The sequence below is a fragment of the Acanthaster planci genome, linkage group LG01, assembly GCF_054643075.1.
Source record: "Acanthaster planci isolate LZ-2023a linkage group LG01, COTS_SCS, whole genome shotgun sequence".
NCBI classification, from domain to species: domain Eukaryota; kingdom Metazoa; phylum Echinodermata; class Asteroidea; order Valvatida; family Acanthasteridae; genus Acanthaster; species Acanthaster planci.
In genome coordinates this window covers 13,593,350-13,612,649 of record NC_141777.1, presented here as the reverse complement: position 1 = coordinate 13,612,649, position 19,300 = coordinate 13,593,350, and the positions used below count along the sequence as shown (strand labels likewise).

Genomic DNA, 19,300 nt, shown 5'->3' with positions numbered 1-19,300 from the left:
TTACATTTCTTCTATTAAAAGTGATCTCGATATAAAGCAGTAGCGTATCTAGTGATTTTTATGGTTCAGCAGTAACAGAGCCGGGGGTGGCACATTCGAGTACCACTAGCCTCCTTGTTTTATTGATGAAAATACATTTTCATTGTCAAAATTACCAAATTTCGTTTGCTTTCAATTGCAGAATAACTTGATATTGTCAAAAAGGAATTCTCACAAAGGATATGTCCCACAATTTATTGTTTTAATCTTCTTGGGTCAAAGGATGTGTTGCAACTGCCGCTCTTTCTCGTCAATGGTTGATCTATCACCAACGAGACAGGTCTGCCCAAAAAATACACGCACGAAAAATTAATGATGACTCAAAGCAAACGATTCCTGATACCGACAACCTCAACAACAGATAATGGCATCGAGAATCCAATGCATGGATGTCAAACCAGTAAAGCTTTTGGTTTTACCCCATTCTCGCAGCAAAAGCTGCATACAACCTCTGTATATTACGGCGTATTGCCAATTCAGTTCCCACCCCCCACGAGTAACCAATGTTACATTTAATTTTGATCTGACTGGAACTGAATGCTGTAATGTTGTTGTGTTTAATATCGGTATTTGCGTGCAAAATGGCAAGCCAAAAATCACAATTACTTAGTCAAGTATGTCGCTTTTCGAAGTCAAATAGAATACTACTACCAAAATGTACATGTCATTTCTCAAAAACTTCTGAAAGTGAACACAAATGCTGACCATGAAGGGAGCATGAAGACGGCGTGATGCAACACCTTCTTGGGAGTGGCCGTAAAGTTTCGCAAGAACTTTGGTGAACAGAAAGCAAAAATCATTTCACTTATATAAACCCAAGTTTAGTAATCCAGATTTCTACCTATAACCAGTGTATAGGCGGGCACAATTATGAATGAAAGCCCTAGAATTGGCAGGTGTCCATTCGTGGATTAATTAAACTCTCATTGTATTTTCAAAGTGTAGTTTAAACGTGATTTTAATGCGTTGCTTTTTGTCAAAAATAATAATACCGCAAATACAATACGCCTTCAGAGGATAGATTTTGCTCAGAAAAGACGAGGTGGCCTTCGGTGTGATTGAGGGGTGTACGGCAACTAAAAATGGAGGCGCGTGGCTTGCTATCCCAGCCAACTTTCCTGAGCTGGACCAAGAGAGGGCGCAATTTTCTTAACAACGCTGGCTCCTTCGGTCAGAATTGCATGCGCTTCGCATCGTTATCAACAAAATGAGCACTCCCGACAAACATGGTTCTTTTCAACCGAGGAGGGGGTGCTTCTACTCAAAACGGATATCTTCACCTAGGCCTACTTTACTTCACTTTATTTTCTACACAATAATGTACTTCCATGAGGTGCGTAGTCCGAGTAACTCTAGGGATCGTCTCTCCTACCATTACCATAATTGGCGATAGTAGAGTCATCGAACCTTTCACTTGCCTAACTTGTGTAACATTGATTATTTCACTCAAAAAAGCGTCTATCCCGAATATAAAGTCCCAGATTTCCTTGGGGAGGCATAGCACCTTTGTGTCGGGTATACAGGTGATGTGGGCCGCTTTAGGTCTGGTAACGACAGCCAGTTCAGGCCCGTTGCCTGACCAGAGACTGAAGGGGGGTTTGTCAAAGCAAAAAGTAGAACTTTTGGCACTGTGAACACATTTTTTTATACAAAGGCCTATCACAATGAGCTTTGAAATACAACATTGAAAAGTTGCATGTCTGTCGCGAACCAAAGGTTGCATGTAAGACTTGTACACTGTAGTTTGCAATATTGAATAAACTTAACAAAAATACATTGATTTCAAACCCTTCGAAACAATTGAAATGTGTATATTTGCCGAAACTTCCTGACGCTTCAACTGACTCGAGATTGACTCATTAATAGGCAGAATCGTGGTCACCTTGAGCTTGAGAATCAACATATTACTATAAGCCGTGGCTTGTATGCCGAATATTACGGTATATTTAAAATATTCAGTACACACACACAAAATACCACCAACAAGCAGAACACAGACGCGAGTGGGGGGTTCGTTCGAACCCCTCGACCCCCTCCCCCAGACAAAATTAACTCACAAACCATCTAGTTTAGGTTTTCCAATAAGACGCACAACTCTCGGCTTGGCAAATAAAAGTCAATCGACGAAGATGCAAAGATTTGTTTCCAAAGTTTTAATTAGAAATCGCGTAAAAACACCAAACACGCGAGGTAACATCAGAAAAACAAGACTTAGTATATTAAAACCCCTTGTGCAGGGTACCAATTTACAATGAAAGTGTGCAGAAACATTCAGTGTGTGTACTAGACACAATAATGGAAACTACTTTCTTTGGAAATAATGCAGAGATTCTGACACTTTTAATGGGAAACATTTATACTGGTTTTATAGAATATGTTTCAGCGTTCGGAATACTTTCACCTAGTCCTTTTTTTTTTTTTTTTTTTTTGCTTTCCCATTCAAAGTTCAGGCAATGCATTGCAGAAGCAAACAGATGTAGTATGTTTTTCATTCGAGAAATCGCACAAAGAACTCGAGGATGTATGGTGTCAGTATTGAAGTTTCAGTTTCCACATTTGGCGTCCGGTTAATTATTTACACAGGCAAACCTTTCCGTTATCTGCTGTCATTCTAACACCCATATTTTGGTAAATGATGCTCACACAGAGATAATGTGATTCGGTAGTAATTTGTAATCCTATTTCGTTTTGAAATTTGTCAAAATGGAATACATTCTGATTTCCCGTATGCCAACGAACTACACCGTGGATGACAAAGTTTTGAAGGGATATTCCGAAGTTTCTGTCTTGGCGTCATTTTCCTTTTTCACTGGAAATTCCCAACTGACGGATCAGGCCCATTAATGTGGGTGTTCAAATGACATCAGCCATGTGACGTCCGGCGGGGAAAAAGCATTTTCTTTTATTTACAAAAACGACTCCATGTCGAAAGCATGGCATCAACTACACATTGTCACTGGTTTGCTCAGTGTACAGTACAATCATAAGCAAATCCAGTCATTAACAAGTCCAACAAAGTCTTTTTTCTAAGTTATACTGTGGCATACTTATTTTGTGCAGATTTTCATACTCACGGCCGAAACGCCGATGACTACCGAAATTAGAATCAATAAATAACGACATTAATATATACTTCTTCGTGACTTCCTTTGGGTTAACTAGGTCGGTTTGTATAAAATATACTCCACCCGGCTGTTTCTACTCCAAACTCATTTACATCGAATCACACCGAAGTCGTTTCTCAGGCAGAACAAATAACCAAACTTTTGTAATGGCCGATGACGCAACGTAAAGGAACCTATGAAGCAATCCAATCGAGTTCACACATGCTATCGACCACGATCGTGTTGCGCAGATTGCTGTCGGTCATGACTGTCTCGTCTTGGCATTGTGCGACGCCACAAGCGGCCAGCCTTGGCAAAAAAAAACACGCCCTCTGTTGATGTTGTCCATCAAGTCGTTCGAGGAGTGGGGACTGTTTTTTAAGACACACACGTGACCTCGAAGCATCTTTTCATCAGTTGGTCGTACACAAGAAGACAAAGTGAATGGAGACAAGAAGGTATGATGGTAAGGTGCAGGGAGGGAGGGACTTCATTTTGATGTCATCATCGTTACAAACTCTGGAACCAAAGAGACAATCAAGTACATTTTAGCTGTCATTCTTAAAGACTGGGTTTTTTTCGAAGTGTGAATCAGACTTTCTCAATTGTTACGGCAAAGAAAACCACGTGCACACTGCAGCCTAAACTTTACCTTCAAAGTTGACTTGTCCATCCCCATCTATGTCTGCTTCTCGTATCATTTCATCGACCTCTTCATCCGTCAGCTTCTCCCCGAGATTGGTCATCACGTGACGAAGCTCGGCAGCACTGAGGATAAGACCAAAATAGACCTTTTCACTAATAAATTCATAATTATATGCGCACAAATGGCCTTGGTGGCAAGGGCGATTGAAAACGTACAGGGGTGCGATTTTGATCATTTTCTCTCAGTTCGTGTGCATTGAGCACCGCAGTAGAAAAAGTATACATTTCTGGCTGATCCGTCTTAGAATCAATACGTGCTGCGCAAGAACAGTATGCTCGATTGTCACAAAAGTAATGTTAAAATGACCGAAAAGAGTTACTCTAAGAACTCCTGAAGGTTCAACTCCTGGAAAAAAAATACAATGCGGCGGTACCGGGAAAAGTGTTGGGAGGGGTTGCATTCCACTGCCCCGTCTCTTTTAAGGTTGATTCAACATTGTATTTTTGAAACTTATAATGTTAAAACGTAAGTCCGTCCTAAGGTCAGAAGTCAAGCGGACTCTCAAAGGGATAGATAGGGTCAACGCTTAACACGATTTCTGAAAGTGTTGGGATTTACCTGATGAACCCATTGCCGTCCTTGTCAAAGACTCTGAAGGCTTCCCGGATCTCCTCCTCCGTGTCTGTATCCTTCATCTTGCGCGCCATCATCGTCAGGAACTCGGGGAAGTCGATCTCACCATTGCCTGAAAGTCAACGTTCCAAGGAGACCTGAACTAATAACAGTGTCTGCTCGAGGGAACCGATTTGAAAAGGTTCAGACAGACCATCAGGCCTTGGCTGTTTATAAACCAATCAATTAGGCCCGCCCCATTATGGGACCTGCCATAGTGGGGACGGAGCTGCCTCCAGCGGAGGTGGCTCCCTGCTCCCCCCCCCCAAGTCCGCTTCCGCCGCAGTGGGTTCAAAAATATTATAAGGGGTAGGCCTACAGTGCTTACGCCATTATTGGTACTACTGTTTTCCATCGTTGCATTGACCTCGGCCTTCATGCCTTCCTAGCGTGACACAAAGGGCACATGGTATACAGTGTAACTGTATAAATCTAATTCTGCAAAAACCCATTTCGAAATGAGTATGAAGCACTAGTATTGGTGAACTACGATATAACGGAAGAGCATTGCACGAAAGGAGATAGCAAATGATTTTTGGCGTACCATCAGCATCAACCTCGTTGATCATGTCCTGCAGCTCAGCCTCCGTGGGATTCTGACCCAGTGACCTCATGACCGTCCCCAGCTCCTTGGTGGTGATGGTGCCATCGCCGTCCTTGTCGAACAAGGAGAACGCCTCCTTGAATTCTTCAGGATTGGAGGGAAAGGGGTAAATTTTCATCAAAGACTCAGTTTTGCTAATGTCCAGTCGATTTCATATAAATGTTTTTGCAAACGAGTAGCTAAGATATTAAACCCGTATTATTAAACCTGTATGAAAACTACTTCCTGTTAGCGAAACCTTATTCCAATTTTTGGCTGCACGGGCAAAGTTTCGGCTGTATAATAAAAACATATGGCCTTGGTATAATCACAGTGTGGTAATATGTCTGCTCACTAAGTATCAGAGATCACTTGTCTTTTGGCGACATAATTTCAAAACATCGGTTATCGTGATCAGTTTTGGATGAACGAATAAAATGTAGTGAGAATATTTTTAACAATGAGGAAGAAAAACAAAGACATTAAATTGATAACAGCCGCTTGTGTAAAGCTCGCGTGCCTTTCAGAAATTTATCCACAATGCTCTGCGCGTCGCAAGCTGTGGACCCCGTGTGACGTATTTCCTTCACTAAAATCTGTGCAAAGCCGTCAGTCTTTCCCAGCGCCCTGTTCAGACGCTAGGTGAGGAGCAAATAAGTGCCAAGTGCAAGGGGTCTATTGTTCATGCTTTTTCACACAACTGGGGGCGCTGTTGCTGCCATCCAAGTTACTGCTCTGACTTCCAGTGAAATATAAGACTGTTTAGTTTGGATTTTTTTCTATTGGTATTGCGAACCAAGAATTTGTTCTCTGAAAATATTTCTGAGAAGGAGTTCCTCACTGCCGTGGGCATTATGTATACATCAAAAAATCAACAAAGAAAAGGAAATTGAGGACAGTAAAAATATCCAGAAATTGAGCTTGCTTTTGCCTTTTTGTGTGTGTTAAATTTAGAGTGAAAGAAGCAATGCAATGCTGATGTTTTCTCCTTAGGATAATACGTGCACAGGTTTGCCATGAATATGGAAATTTACATTAGAATAAAGAAAAAGAAGCAAAAATGCCTTTAGCGATAGTAACAAAAAACTAAATCAAATTTGACTGGAACACAAAGCTTCATTTAAAAAGGGTCGATGTGAAAAAGATTGCACGGCATTTTCAGTGGCGAGCAGACGCTACGCGTAAAATGCAAAATAAGTTTTCCATTAATAGGCTAAAATGTTGCAGCTGGATGTTACATGTACAAACCAAGTTTCAGCATACACCAACGCACCAGATATAAAGAAAGCTGGCGTCAAATATAAAAATTCAATCCATTCCTGAAATATTTTACAGGACTCTCAAAGGCATGCTCTGTGCACTACCGAACTATATTGCCGCCAATGAGTTGTTTCCTCGTCGACCTCCATAATGCTCCAAGAACTGAAGCACAAGATTACACGATCGTAAGTCGATTTTCCCTGTGAAGCTTTAAAAGGTTATCTGCAAACAACTTGTTTCAGTACAGCCCTTCAAAATGCACCTTTGTGTTTCAGTCATCCTTACTGTCTACTTTTGTATTACTACTTCAAAGGGTATTTTACTGCTTTTTGTGCTAACGATTTTTTCATATTCATGAGCAGAACTGTGACGTTCCATAAAGAAAGCCTCAATGTTACATTGGTTTGTACACAAAAAGTGCTGCATTTTGGTAGATTTCATTGGACTAAATATTCTCTTCTATGCTGATTGCTGATTCATTGTTATTCATGTGCATAGCAATAAGTGAGCATAAAATCCTTTGTCATAAATGCTTTACTAAGTAAATTCTGGGTTCACAATTCAACTTGAACAGAACTTGAAACCTAGGTGCACTGAACTTTGTCTTGCATCACCGCAACAGCGCCCTCAGTTGTCCAGGAAAGCATGGAAAATTTTAAAAGTTTTAAAAAGTCCATTTTTTTTTCAATGCATTTAATCAAATAAGAAATTGTAAAAGAATTTTCATACACACAAGAAGAGTGCAATTTGCAAAAAATTATGTCTAAGGACAGTTAATTGCAGCTACACTTTAATACTAGTCAAAATACACCACTAATATAAGGTCCGTGTTGCACCTGGGAATATCACTTCGTTCGGGCAGACTTGTTTCCCGTCATATCGAATAAACAGGGGCCAAAAGAGCTTTTAGCCAAGTTCTGCAAAATATGTTATATATATTTTTATGGGGCGGTTTTTCTCGGTGATCACTGTACATTAATTAAACACAGTTTTTAGAATATGCCTGTGCCAATGTACATTATAGACGATGCCATACTTAATTCAATATTATAACTACAACAAATTGCAAACAAAAGTTCACATACTCGAAGCACACCCAATCATGGCCCAGGCCTAGGTCCTAAAAAGTGTCACAATATACTAAAAAAAATTTTCACGTTCTTAGCAAAATGTACAATGATATCAGTAACGATGTCTTAGGAAGTCTGCAAAACAGATTATTATCCATATTCAAACAGGAAATAACAAAGAGTCGTTCATTTTTAATTGTTCAAATCATGCATCCATCCAAATCGTCCGAGTGGCAGGCTAATGAAATTAGATGGCTGCAGGCAAATCGTTCACGAGTGAAGCTCGTAAAGTCCATCCAATCGAGGTGGCATGACAAAATGTCCACTGTGGTTGTCCATATGACAAACCATTCCACATGCAAACTAGTTTAAAATATGGTTACAATTACGGATGTGTTTGGTAAAAAGATTAAGGGTATTCGTGCAAGGAGTTTTACTCACCAGCAATTTGTTCTTCACTTAGTTGTTCTGCCTTTAAAAGAAATGAAAATAAAGAGAAGTTCAAAGACTTTTTGAAGGTGAACTTTATTGGGGTGAGCTAAGTGGCGAAGTTCCATTTTTGGAGTGAAAATATGTCCAAATTTTTTCCTCTTTAGCTCTTCAACAATATAACCAAGAAAACCTTGAACTTACCATTGGTGGAAACTGGCTATTTTGTCCAAGGTCACGGACGGGATGGGAGCGAGGAACGGAAAACCGTCGATGTTACTCGGGGTAAGTGAAGAAGGAAAGTGCGCATCGTCGCCACGCGATGTAGCTGCGACTCACGTCAATGGAATTCCAACTTTGCTAAAAACGCGAGTCATGCAGTTCATGCAGCGATGTGCTGGTAGAGTGGCGTAGCCTCCTGAGCCGGCCAACTTGGTTCACACCGCTCGTGGCTCTATAAGTCCACCATCGTTAATAAGTCAGCCTATATTTTCTGCCAACAGGATTTACATAGCTTTTTGTTTTGTTTTGTTTTGTTTTTTGTTTTTTAGTTTGTTGTTGTTTTTGTTGTTTTTTGGTTGAAGGATTTGTTGTCTTAAACGTGATATCGCTTGATCCTTGGTTTGAAAGCGCCGATATTAGTATTTGTTTGTTCGGCTAAACCATGGAGGTAGAAATCTATTTCTACTACTAAACTAACCGATTCACGACTTGGGATTTTATGATTACAGTTACTGGCTTCGCCACAGTGAGACATAACTGATATAATTATTTTATCACAGGTTACTAGGAAAGGACACTTGAACGAATTCTTTGTATGCAATGAAATCCTTCTTTCTTTGAAATCAACGTGACTCAGACATGCGTATTATATGGTGTAGACTCATAGGCGTGCTCACCATCAGTTATCAATTATTATAGACAGAGGACCTGTTATATATAGCTATACCCCCACAATTGAAAAAAACATTCTTGCAAGAGCCTTGGCTAATTTTTATAGGCAATCACATAGGCCTACATGCCTTTGGGGCTCTGCGTGCAAGGTTGTGTGCTTCCTTCGCTGGTAAGTAGAACTTAAGGCCTATACGTTTCTGAAATATTATTAACCGTGGCTAAAGGAGGGGATGACATCCCACATCCGTTTTATTGTGCAGATCTGGTTTCGGATTGTCGTAACTATTCAGATTAAAACCAAATACAAATTCAAGTTAAAGAGGGGGTCAGAGTGCATTGAAGGATACGTTACTGAGGATTGTCCACCATCAATTTCTAACACAGAGAGATCAATGTAAACTTCACACTGTAGCATCGCCAGGTACGAGCGTCGGCTATCGATGGGGGCCTGATTATGCGAATCGACGAAATACCTTTAAGGGTGCAATGCGTCTTACTACCCCGCTGCATCGTGACATGCGCACCAGCCGGCCTGCAGCAGTATCCCGACCGCCACCAAAAAGGCAAAATGCAATCCTGCATTGACTGAGCGTTCGTGTGAGCAGTTTTAGTCACCAAAGAAATGATGTCTTACCCCGCACTGCAGAGCTGACAGAATGATTAGAACATGGAGGTAGGCACGCGATCTAGGTCTATTACGAACAAGTGGGGATGATCCCCAGGAGCAAATTACATTCCTTAATGATAATTAAATGACCACGTTCTAGATACCAGTGACATCTTCCGCTTTGCCGAACCGTAGAATTCTCAATACTAAACGCGGGTGGGCCTAAATGGGGGGGTGGGGAGGTATGCATAACCTATCCATGATTTTCCCTTTTTTAATTTTTTTCTTCTTCCAACAAAATGCAGTGAACGAAAAAAGAGAATATTTTGACGGCTGGTGCCAATGCAGCCTTAATAGGCCTAAGCACAGCGGGTGTGTGGGCCTGTGGCCCCGGCTACAACTGCAAAAGGTTTGCAGGCAATGGACATTCATTTACATTTCGAACGCGTCGGGGACGGAATTTACATACTATCACAACAAGTGTTAATGCCAATTTACTAACTTTTTCAAGCTCCGGCCAAAAAATACATGGTTTCTATATAGAGGATAATGGTAGAAAAACGACCAGTAATTTTTAACTGTCACCCGTTTATCTTGGAAACTCAACATACAAATGTTGTTGACCCACAGTCTCAAACTCCAGACCATTAGATCGTGGAATCCAAGAAAAGCCTCTCGGTAATTCCGTCCCGGGGGCCCTTTCATTGCATTTACTAATGTTTACCTAAAGTAAGAAGCCATCATTTGTGTTTTTGTTAATTTCATTATCAAGTCACAAAGGCATCCTATACAAACTCATTAATGTAACACCTGACAAAGTGTCCAAAGCAGATTGTTCGGTTAGAGCGTTCTACTACCTCCTGCGATAGAGGTTGCTCCTATTTCCCAGGCTTCGTGTCCCAGCTCCTGAAACTTCCAGGTCTCCACCCAATCAATCATAATGATCCGCCGCCAACATATTTGGAACAGAGTATAGACTGTAATTTGCTTGGGGTTGGGTATACATTTTAATTGCTGAAAATAATTAAGAGCTCTTTTCGGTAATTGGCAGTAGCAAGGGAAATACCATGAATTCCTCACCAGTGTAGACCTTCTCACTTTAAGTTCGCTTTCTTGCCTCCTCGCCACCCCCTTGAATTGAAGACACCGGGAAGCTTATTAAGTGTCTTGAATTAGTTATGTAATGGAACATGCAGTAAGTTTTACAGTTTTAGCCAAGCCACAAAGTATTAGGATCTTACGAAAGTGTTTTTTATTAACGATCCAAGTAATACAAAACAGTAGAGATAACAATGTGGATACAATTTTAAGCAAGGCAGCAAATAATAGCAACGAGGGGGTTACAAATTGGAAATTCCCAGTTACTATTTTTTGTTTCAAAATAGCTTTGTAAACATTCTTTGTTCACTTGCACCAATGCAACAACTTTTCAACACTCAACGAACATCAAAAACACTACTCCTCCGGGTCGTTAGAGACCTCCATTACTTGTAAATATCATTAATCCGTAAGGGCTTGTTTTCTCTTTTCCAAAGCTAATACTGTCCAACATCACTAATGCACAGAGCAAGCAATATTTGGATAAAAAGCACGAATATAGAAAAAAGGGAATCGATCTGCAGTATTTGTTAATAAAGTTTTTAATTTAAAAATAAATCAAAAACGTGGTGTGTGACCAATTTTCATCCACTTGTCCCCAACGCATTTCAGCAAGAGCAAACCGCAGCTATAAAACACGATTTGTAAATAAACAAGCCTGACGTCCGTGCCTATGATAGAGAAAACTGTGATCAATGAGTCGTTTTGACTGTTGCAATTCCAAAAAAAAATGAAATGTAATCATACACACAGTCATGTACTCAGACCCAAACAGTGTTTTTCACATTTTTTTAGCCTTCACTGATAATTTTGAATTTGTAAAACCATGTCATCCAAAGGTAAATATTTTAAAGTAAAAACAAATATTCCAAACTGTCTAACAACCCTAAAAGCCTGTAATTTTTATTATCAAAATGGACTTTTCTTGGCCAAGTTGAATTCAACAAGTTATGGGGAGAAATCACGTAATATATGTTGACAAGATAAGACAAAACTTGAAGTAACAAATCAACAATTCGATTGATTAATGCGTTTTAAGTAGAAAAAGTTCAAAAGCACTCGTTATAGCCGATCCCAAGGATGTAGAAATGTCCAATGCTGAGTAGAATGATTTATCAACAGTCCTTCATTCCCTTCGCAATGTCTTAGCCGTGTCAGCGAAGACAGACAGGTATTACAGTCAGAACAGTGGAGAGCACAGACAGGCGAAACCACGGTGCCAGCTGCGTGTGTCTTCCACGGTGGGAGATGAGAAATCCACCAAGCTGAATAAAGACTTGACCCACCACCAGCTGGCACATTCACTTTGATGTCATCATGGTCACAAATTCTGGGGAGGCAAGAAACAGGCCAGAGTCCATCTAGTTATTTTCAGAGCTAACATTCGTGAGTGCAGGGTTGGCTTGACCGTTCCTTGATTTGTTCCTTCAAACTTGATTGCCACTTCGAAGTTGTTAATATCTGTTTATTTTCTCACAGGCGACCACGATTTTAAACGTTGACAGTTTGCAAATAATAATAATAATTATATTTTATTCCAATTACAAAGCTTTTAAAGTGAAATTCTTCTTTTCAATGTGCACATAAAAACAAGATACAAGAATTTAAGCACAGAAACATTTACATAAAACAACAAAGACTGTAAAAAAGGCCAAACCTTAAAAAAACATTATTATAAACGAAGCAGATCTAGCATACTGATATGCCAGATAATTTATTTAAAAAGTCTAATCTAATTAAAAAAGTGTTGGATACATACAATAATTATCTGCTGAAATTTGAATTATAAAGGTGAACAGCACTAAGTAAAAAAGAAAATCTTAACGGCTTTGTGTGAGTGGGGAGCGCTTGTAATCTTCCTGATCGGAGTATGTGTACAGATGAATGGAGAGGATGGGTTTGGTCCTTAATTATAGTCTGCGGTTTGGTGAGATAGTTTGTTTCAACAATTTCGTTCATATGTTTCACTTCCGAACCAATTATTTTCCTAGTAGTTTTTGTGATTCGCTCAGTTTTCTTCCGGTTGTTTACAGGTCAAACTATTGTACCATACAATGCAGCTAAAATAAATAATAAAGGCGTGCTGTGGGCTGACCATGCCCATAAAGGAAAAGGAAATGAATTAAGCAAAGCGAATAGGGTCGAGTCAAGCTTCACAAATTCAGCTTTGATAATCAGATCACGCTAAACACTCACGCCTTTGGCTCTAAACATTACTTGATTTGATTTTAACTTTTATTGTGGTGATCCATAAATGCTTACGGGTAAATTTTATCATTGATCATACTGTGGCAAAGAAAACCTTCTCAAGGACACAGCAATAGCAGAAATAGAGAACGTATTTTTTCTCCAGTATTTCTCCAGTATGTTAATAACAGAGGAAATGGCCAAGTAGGTTAAGTTTATGGAGAAATGTTTACTGTCCTTTCGTGCCTATCATGGTTAAGATTTATCATTTGGGAATGAAGAGAAATGCATGACTAAATATCAGCACAGGATACCCAGTGAATAACAAGATTGGAGAAATATAATATCCACAAAATAATCATCAGAGGTTTTGAAGACCCGGGGGGGGGCTGCATCTGTCATACAGAATTGCTTGCCCACAGGCACCCCTTGAAACGTCAATTTAATGTTTTCTACATCAACTTTTACACATAAAACACCTTATTTGTTAACTACGGGTTTTCCCAGATTGCAAAAGAGATTGTTTGAAAATTCCTGATATCAGTCAACTCCTGATGACTAAATCCTAGAATCAGGAAAAATCCTGAGAAATCAATCTATTTTCTCAAGAACAGATCAAAGAAAGAAATTCTTCACCTTCGTAGTTGACTTGTCCGTCCCCATCGATGTCTGCTTCTCGTATCATCTCATCAACCTCTTCATCCGTCAGCTTCTCCCCGAGATTGGTCATCACGTGACGAAGTTCAGCAGCACTATTGTAACAATGCATTAATGCAGATATTGCAACTTCTCAGCCATATCAGAAATTTACTTCATAAATTGACACTTGCTTTAATTTTTCAAGGCACACTTAAAACCTTCATTAATTTCAATCACGTTGTGTAAGAGTCACAACAAAAAAGCTGTTCTTTATATTGAAATGCCCAAGAGATAGCTTGCTCATTCAATGCTTTTAATGGAAGAATTCTTGTCAAAAGGCCACACGCAATCAATTATAGAAACAGCTTTCACGCAAAAAATCCCATACACGTAATGCTATGTAAATCATTCGCATTCTCATATATCTCTGCCGTCACAGATTGATGGTCACATAACTAGAATTGTCACTGATCCAAGGAAGTACATATACATAATATGTCATGCTCAGCTGGGCAGTGTATGATACTATTTGCATAATCGACGATGCTCTGCAGTGGTGAAATCACCGTACTGCACATGTTGTACACACCTGATGTATCCATTGCCGTCCTTGTCAAAGACTCTGAAGGCTTCCCGGATCTCTTCCTCGCTGTCTGTGTCTTTCATTTTGCGCGCCATCATTGTTAGAAACTCAGGAAAGTCTATTGTACCATTACCTGAAGGAATCAACAGGAGAGAAACATTCTAGTGAATTACCAACTATAGCAAGCAAACTTTCTACACAGGCAAGGATCCAGGGGGTGAGGTTTGGGGGTCAACCCCTCCCTGCTCTGATACTGTCCCCCACAAAGAAAACAATCAATCATATAAATAAAAAATGAAATAACATAAATAATATGACATCCTCTTAAGGGTTATTATTTATACATCAGCAACAAGTAATACATTACCCGTGTGGGTCCCTCTGTCTACAACAATTGAATATAAAAAAATCTGATGGTCTGACCCCACCCACCCAGAAAAATTTCTGGATCGTGGATCCTATAAACTTCTGATTTACGATAGCCCCTGCTATGAATGAGATTACATTAACTGCTTTTCCCAACAATCCAATTGTTGTCATGGATGCTCCACTGTATCAATATTCTCAATACGAATACTGATGTACATTCATAATATAGCAAACACTTCTTTGTGTGACTCCTTAAATTCATCACTCGAACCATTCTGGCAACAGTAGGCCTACTCTTTTTACAGTTATCATCAGCCATGGCTCCTAAATTTCAATAAGGCTAATTAAAAAAATTAGCTCTGTTGTCCATGCCACGGAAAAAAATCAGACTGGGAAATGTTTTTAATAAAAACACTTTTGCCCACCTTCCCAGTTTTTCACCACAAATCTTAGGGCGGGATGATGGTTAAATTGTTCGCGTGCACTCATATGGAATTGTCAACAAGTGACAACGCAAGATTAAATATCGTGTATGTTATGTTAATACTATGTAAATAAGTGGTTGAGTGGAAAAAGATTTGAAATTAGGTGACTGCGGGCATATAGGGCCGTAACTACAAACCACATTTTGAGGCCCCCAAAACTGAAAAAATTTAGAACAATTCTGCCTCTGCTTTTCATTCAGGGCCTAAACACCAGTCGACAAAATTACACAACATCTGCACTGCCACCTCCCCCCCCCCCCACGGTGCATCTTATCTGCCGGAACCTACCATCAGCATCAACCTCGTTGATCATGTCCTGCAGCTCAGCCTCCGTGGGGTTCTGACCCAGTGACCTCATGACCGTCCCAAGCTCCTTGGTGGTGATGGTGCCATCGCCATCCTTGTCAAACAAGGAGAACGCCTCCTTGAACTCTGTAAGCAAAGGTCATAACAGAATGCTCTCTGTATGTAAAAAAATATATATTACTTTCCCTTCTTCGACTGTATTTCAGTGACCCATTTGTTTAAAAAAAGGAGGAAAGTATTCCAATATAGTTCCCCCAGCAATTAAATGAAGCAAGTGATTGCAATGATACTGTAAGCTACTATTAATATAATCTTTAGTTGTTTATTTCAAAATCAGGTTTATTGCTTAAATGTTTTATGAATGTAATAGGTGGCCCCTGTTTGACTATGACCAGCTTTTCCTTCGTAATGAAAATGAGGCACTGTCCCTTGTCAAATTAAATTTGCCTCAGGTAGTAAATTTATGATTACAAAGCACTTCAGGAAACTGATGATGAGGCCATTCATGAAACTGGAAGGGCCTGAGTAATAAATTGTTATAAACCCCACACAGAATGAGAGTGCCACACATGTGTGATGTACAACAGCCTCTAGTATTTTAACATTTTAACAGCTGTTGATTTTAGTGTTGACTTTAGACAAGCAGGTAGGAGGGGGAACATGGGCCCACCTTCCCTCCAGAAAATTATATTGTGATGTGCATTTTAGTCTGTAGATCAGAAGAGGGATCCCATCTTCCTCATTTGCAGTCATTTTCTGGTTCTGGTGAGTTTGTCCCCAAAGACAGGAAGGGGTTGATGATCATTTGGGCAAAACTTCTTATTCTATCACTGACTTTAATGCTCCAGCACTTACCAGCTATTTGTTCCTCAGTGAGCTGATCTGCCTAATGAGGGGAAAAGAAAAGATATTTCAATTCAGCATTTGACAAATGTCTAAAAAACCAGAAGGCCTAGGCTTGGAACTGTAGAATTTGAGGCCTGAGGAGCTTATAGGCTAAAATAAAAATAACCCATTCGCGCCTGGTTAAAGTAGCCAGCACTTTTATCGCCTAGGCTGTGTATTCTACACTGAAACTCTGTTGTGACCATGGCGACCGAGCTATGTTTTTTAAGGCTTTAGTCTAGCCTACGCCTACTTCTGGAAGCGACCTTTCACGGCTTGTGACCGTTAATTTGAGCCAGGCCTATCGGACATGTATGCTCAGGGCCTACACAATGTTCAAATCAGCCAAACAAATCTGAAATTGCCTACACAGCAGGGTCCGGGAGAAAAGTTTCGTAGGCCTACCACAGTACCAGGCTGTCTAGGCAATGAGCATGATAAAACCAACCGAAACACTGTAGGCCCTACTGTGTAAAGTGGTCCTTGAAACCTTGAAATATTATTCTATTCCTACTCGAACCAAGTTCACGAAAGTAGCCTAGGCTGCCACTGACTTAACCTAAATGGGTTGTCAAAAAGTTGGCCAGCATGGTGAGTCTGTTGCGCCTTGCTCGCTTAGCTTAGATTATGTTGTTGGAAACATTAACATTTTCCGTGGACAGAAAAATAATTTGTCATTTCTAATTGAAACAGAAATTTTTAATTGGATCACTGGTACAATCTTCACAGAAAGCAGTTTTCAGTAAGTAGCTCCTCAATCTCAGTAAGTCAATCGTAAGTGGAACAATGCACTTACCATTTCGAACGAGGGTCAGAAGGGAGCTGGTATTAATGCAATGCTGTTCTTGATAGGTTGGATACGTGAGTGCGCATATCATGCATCAAGGCCCAGCGCGCGCGAGTATTCGCTCGTCGATCCGATCCGTACCGCACTCGTACTGCGCTGGGATGGGCTACTTTCTTGCGGATGCATGACGTCATTTCTTCGAGGCCTTATTGGATAGGGTTTGCACGAACAGTAAAAGGAGGTCAACGCTTCCGTGCGTGTGACACGTGCGCGGTGAATGTGCGGATCAGATCAGTGTATTGGCCGAGCAGCAGGCATCCCACAAAGCCTCCCACACTTGCAATTCCTTCACAAAATTTTGAGAAAGTGATCGGTCCATCCCGACGCCATATCGAGGAGGTGTGATGGGAACGAGTTAAATTCAGTGCTGGCGCCGGGGGCAAGCTATATTGCACGCAAACGTATAATGTATGTCCGGAAAACTCGCTGGTTGACAGGCTACATGTGGATGTCATTTGCTGCTGATATTGGCATACCGAAACCCTGCGTCACGCAGCTGTGATGATAAATACGCGACATAAAAGACATTAATAACCACGCTTCCGCTCAAAGGGTAAATTTGATTAATTTATTTCAATTCTAGGCTTATTCAAGTAACTTAGCCCCAGTGTCTCAGGTTTTCATTCTGTTCTAAGCAGTCCTTTCACGCACGTTTTTCCTTGAATATTGAACTTGTCTTTGGCCACAAAAAAGTTATCCCTGCCTGGTTTGTATAAAGGCGTATGGATTCCAGGTTTATTCACACGCGCCCAAAACTGATGTGTATCGTATTACATCTGGTATCCTCTGTACGGTGCATTGCGCTGTTCTGTCGTCACGTACCGCCGAACTCGTCAGCGCAGTGGTATCCCGACGTTCTTAGCGACTGAACATTTTTCCATGATTTTCCCCTCCCAGGTTGGCAATGGCTGGTTATGTTGAATATGTTTGACATAAATCCAATACCGAGTCGAGTAAACTGCCGTTGTTCTTGTCAATTTCATATTGGCCTTGCACCTGTGCGTCTCTGAAATAGTTATATCATTTTTACACGAGCAGGCCAATATCGATCATGCTGCACTGTGCAATGTGGCATTCATGATTCAATTAGGCCTAAATGCTGAAAGCCTCATACGTGTCATAATTGCTTACAATACTGCAAAGCGCCACCGCGTACCGGCAGGCAGCGAAGTAGGCGCTGTGCTGTTGAAATCATTGCACGTAGTGTGTTTTTCGATTTTTGCAAGCAGAATACAGCGTGCAAAGTGTATTAAACAAGCCTATGTCTGAAATTAACCGTGATGCTTAGGCTAAGACCCCACAAACTTCCATCCTATCACGGCTATGCAGTTTCCGCGTGTGCACCGATTAGGCCGGCAAACAAAAATGCTTGATCGCTGGCAGATAATTGCGGGCTTCGATTATTTGCAGCATGGCGGTGGCATATTCAGATCTTCGGTCGGGAGGGTGAGATGGAAATTTTTCTAAAATACCATTTGATTTTCTTCCATCTGTAAAACTTCTCATCCCCACAGGTGGTACCAGTAGTACCGTTTTCTAAAACAGTAGTACTTTTGAACCCTAAAACAGTAATGTCTGCCTGGATATTCCCCCTCCTCCCACTATAGTGTCAGTGCAAAATGGCCAGTGGGATTAAGTAGCCTGGCTAGGCACTGTTTTACTAGAGGCAGGTTTTAAATACAACAAAGCTGATAATACATCCATTCAAACTGATACATTCAATTTTCAATTTTATCATTTTTTCTTACAGCCTACTAAACTGAGTTCATGTTGACCCCAATCTGGTCCTGTTAGGTGCAACGCTGTTTTAAGGCTATCAATTGACAAATCAGTGACAATCTGGTCAAAACGAACAAGATGGCGGCCAAAGTGACTCAGGAAAGACAATTTTTGTAGACAAACATGCTTAAATCCCCGTGATTGCTGGATCGTTGGTACTTTGTTCTGTTTAACGGTACCCGTTGAACAGAACATCACTTGACTTGTTCCAGCCCCATTTCGTATATACTGTATATGCATGACATAATTCATTTCCAGTAAGAAAGAGGAAAATAGCTACAGAAACCAGTCCTTCATTGCACGCTCGTACCAGTACTAGATGGCGCTTCGGACACTGAATCTGTTGCCCCAAAACGGACTCGAATACGCGAGGGGGGCCCTTTTTTTCTCCTAATAGAAGAGGATTTATGCAGGTAGCATATAAAACAAACGATGAATGTTTCACATTCATGCAAAATAATGTTTAATATTCCACTCGGCTTTGCTCGGTGGATTCGAACATTTCATCTGTAACCTCATGAAATTATTCTTACCATTGTTCGGATGTGAAACATTTAATATTTGCAATTACCCAGGATAAAAGGGGTTAGGTCGAATGGTTCTGAGAGGTTACTGTGTGCATTAACTGGATCGGTGCCTGGCATACATGCTGAACTTTGGGATAGCTCTCAGGAAATTGGAGGTAGGGGCGTACGTTTGCATGTGATGCACCTCCAGAGAAAGTTTTAGAAAAAAAGGCTTATCAGGTGATTCGAGATAGAGAAACTATCATTATTTTTTTGACCCAATATTTTATTTCCGACAACGAAAACGAGCAA

The 19,300-nt window shown here is 40.5% G+C and overlaps 2 protein-coding genes and 1 long non-coding RNA gene across 3 annotated transcripts; 1 reads left to right on the top strand and 2 right to left on the bottom strand.

Annotated features, from left to right (window-relative positions):
- Positions 1-2,177: 2,177 nt before the first annotated feature.
- LOC147800427 (calmodulin-like) lies at positions 2,178-8,164 on the bottom strand. The gene is made up of 6 exons (XM_087137928.1): positions 8,008-8,164; positions 7,816-7,846; positions 5,006-5,149; positions 4,408-4,534; positions 3,796-3,911; positions 2,178-3,662 (listed from the first exon to the last, which is right to left on the bottom strand). Exons 1-6 carry the CDS (start codon positions 8,008-8,010, stop codon positions 3,634-3,636), a joined length of 450 nt encoding a protein of 149 aa, XP_086994054.1. The 5' UTR covers positions 8,011-8,164; the 3' UTR covers positions 2,178-3,633.
- A 49-nt stretch (positions 8,165-8,213) lies between these two features.
- On the top strand, positions 8,214-14,991 carry LOC110979491 (uncharacterized). Its single transcript, XR_002598202.2, has 3 exons — positions 8,214-8,866; positions 9,082-9,370; positions 14,866-14,991. It is a non-coding gene; the product is annotated as an uncharacterized LOC110979491 (long non-coding RNA).
- Positions 10,534-16,798, bottom strand: LOC110979490 (calmodulin). Its single transcript, XM_087137934.1, has 6 exons — positions 16,653-16,798; positions 15,827-15,857; positions 14,954-15,097; positions 13,818-13,944; positions 13,226-13,341; positions 10,534-11,732 (listed from the first exon to the last, which is right to left on the bottom strand). Exons 1-6 carry the CDS (start codon positions 16,653-16,655, stop codon positions 11,704-11,706), a joined length of 450 nt encoding a protein of 149 aa, XP_086994060.1. The 5' UTR covers positions 16,656-16,798; the 3' UTR covers positions 10,534-11,703.
- Between the last annotated feature and the right edge of the window lie 2,502 nt (positions 16,799-19,300).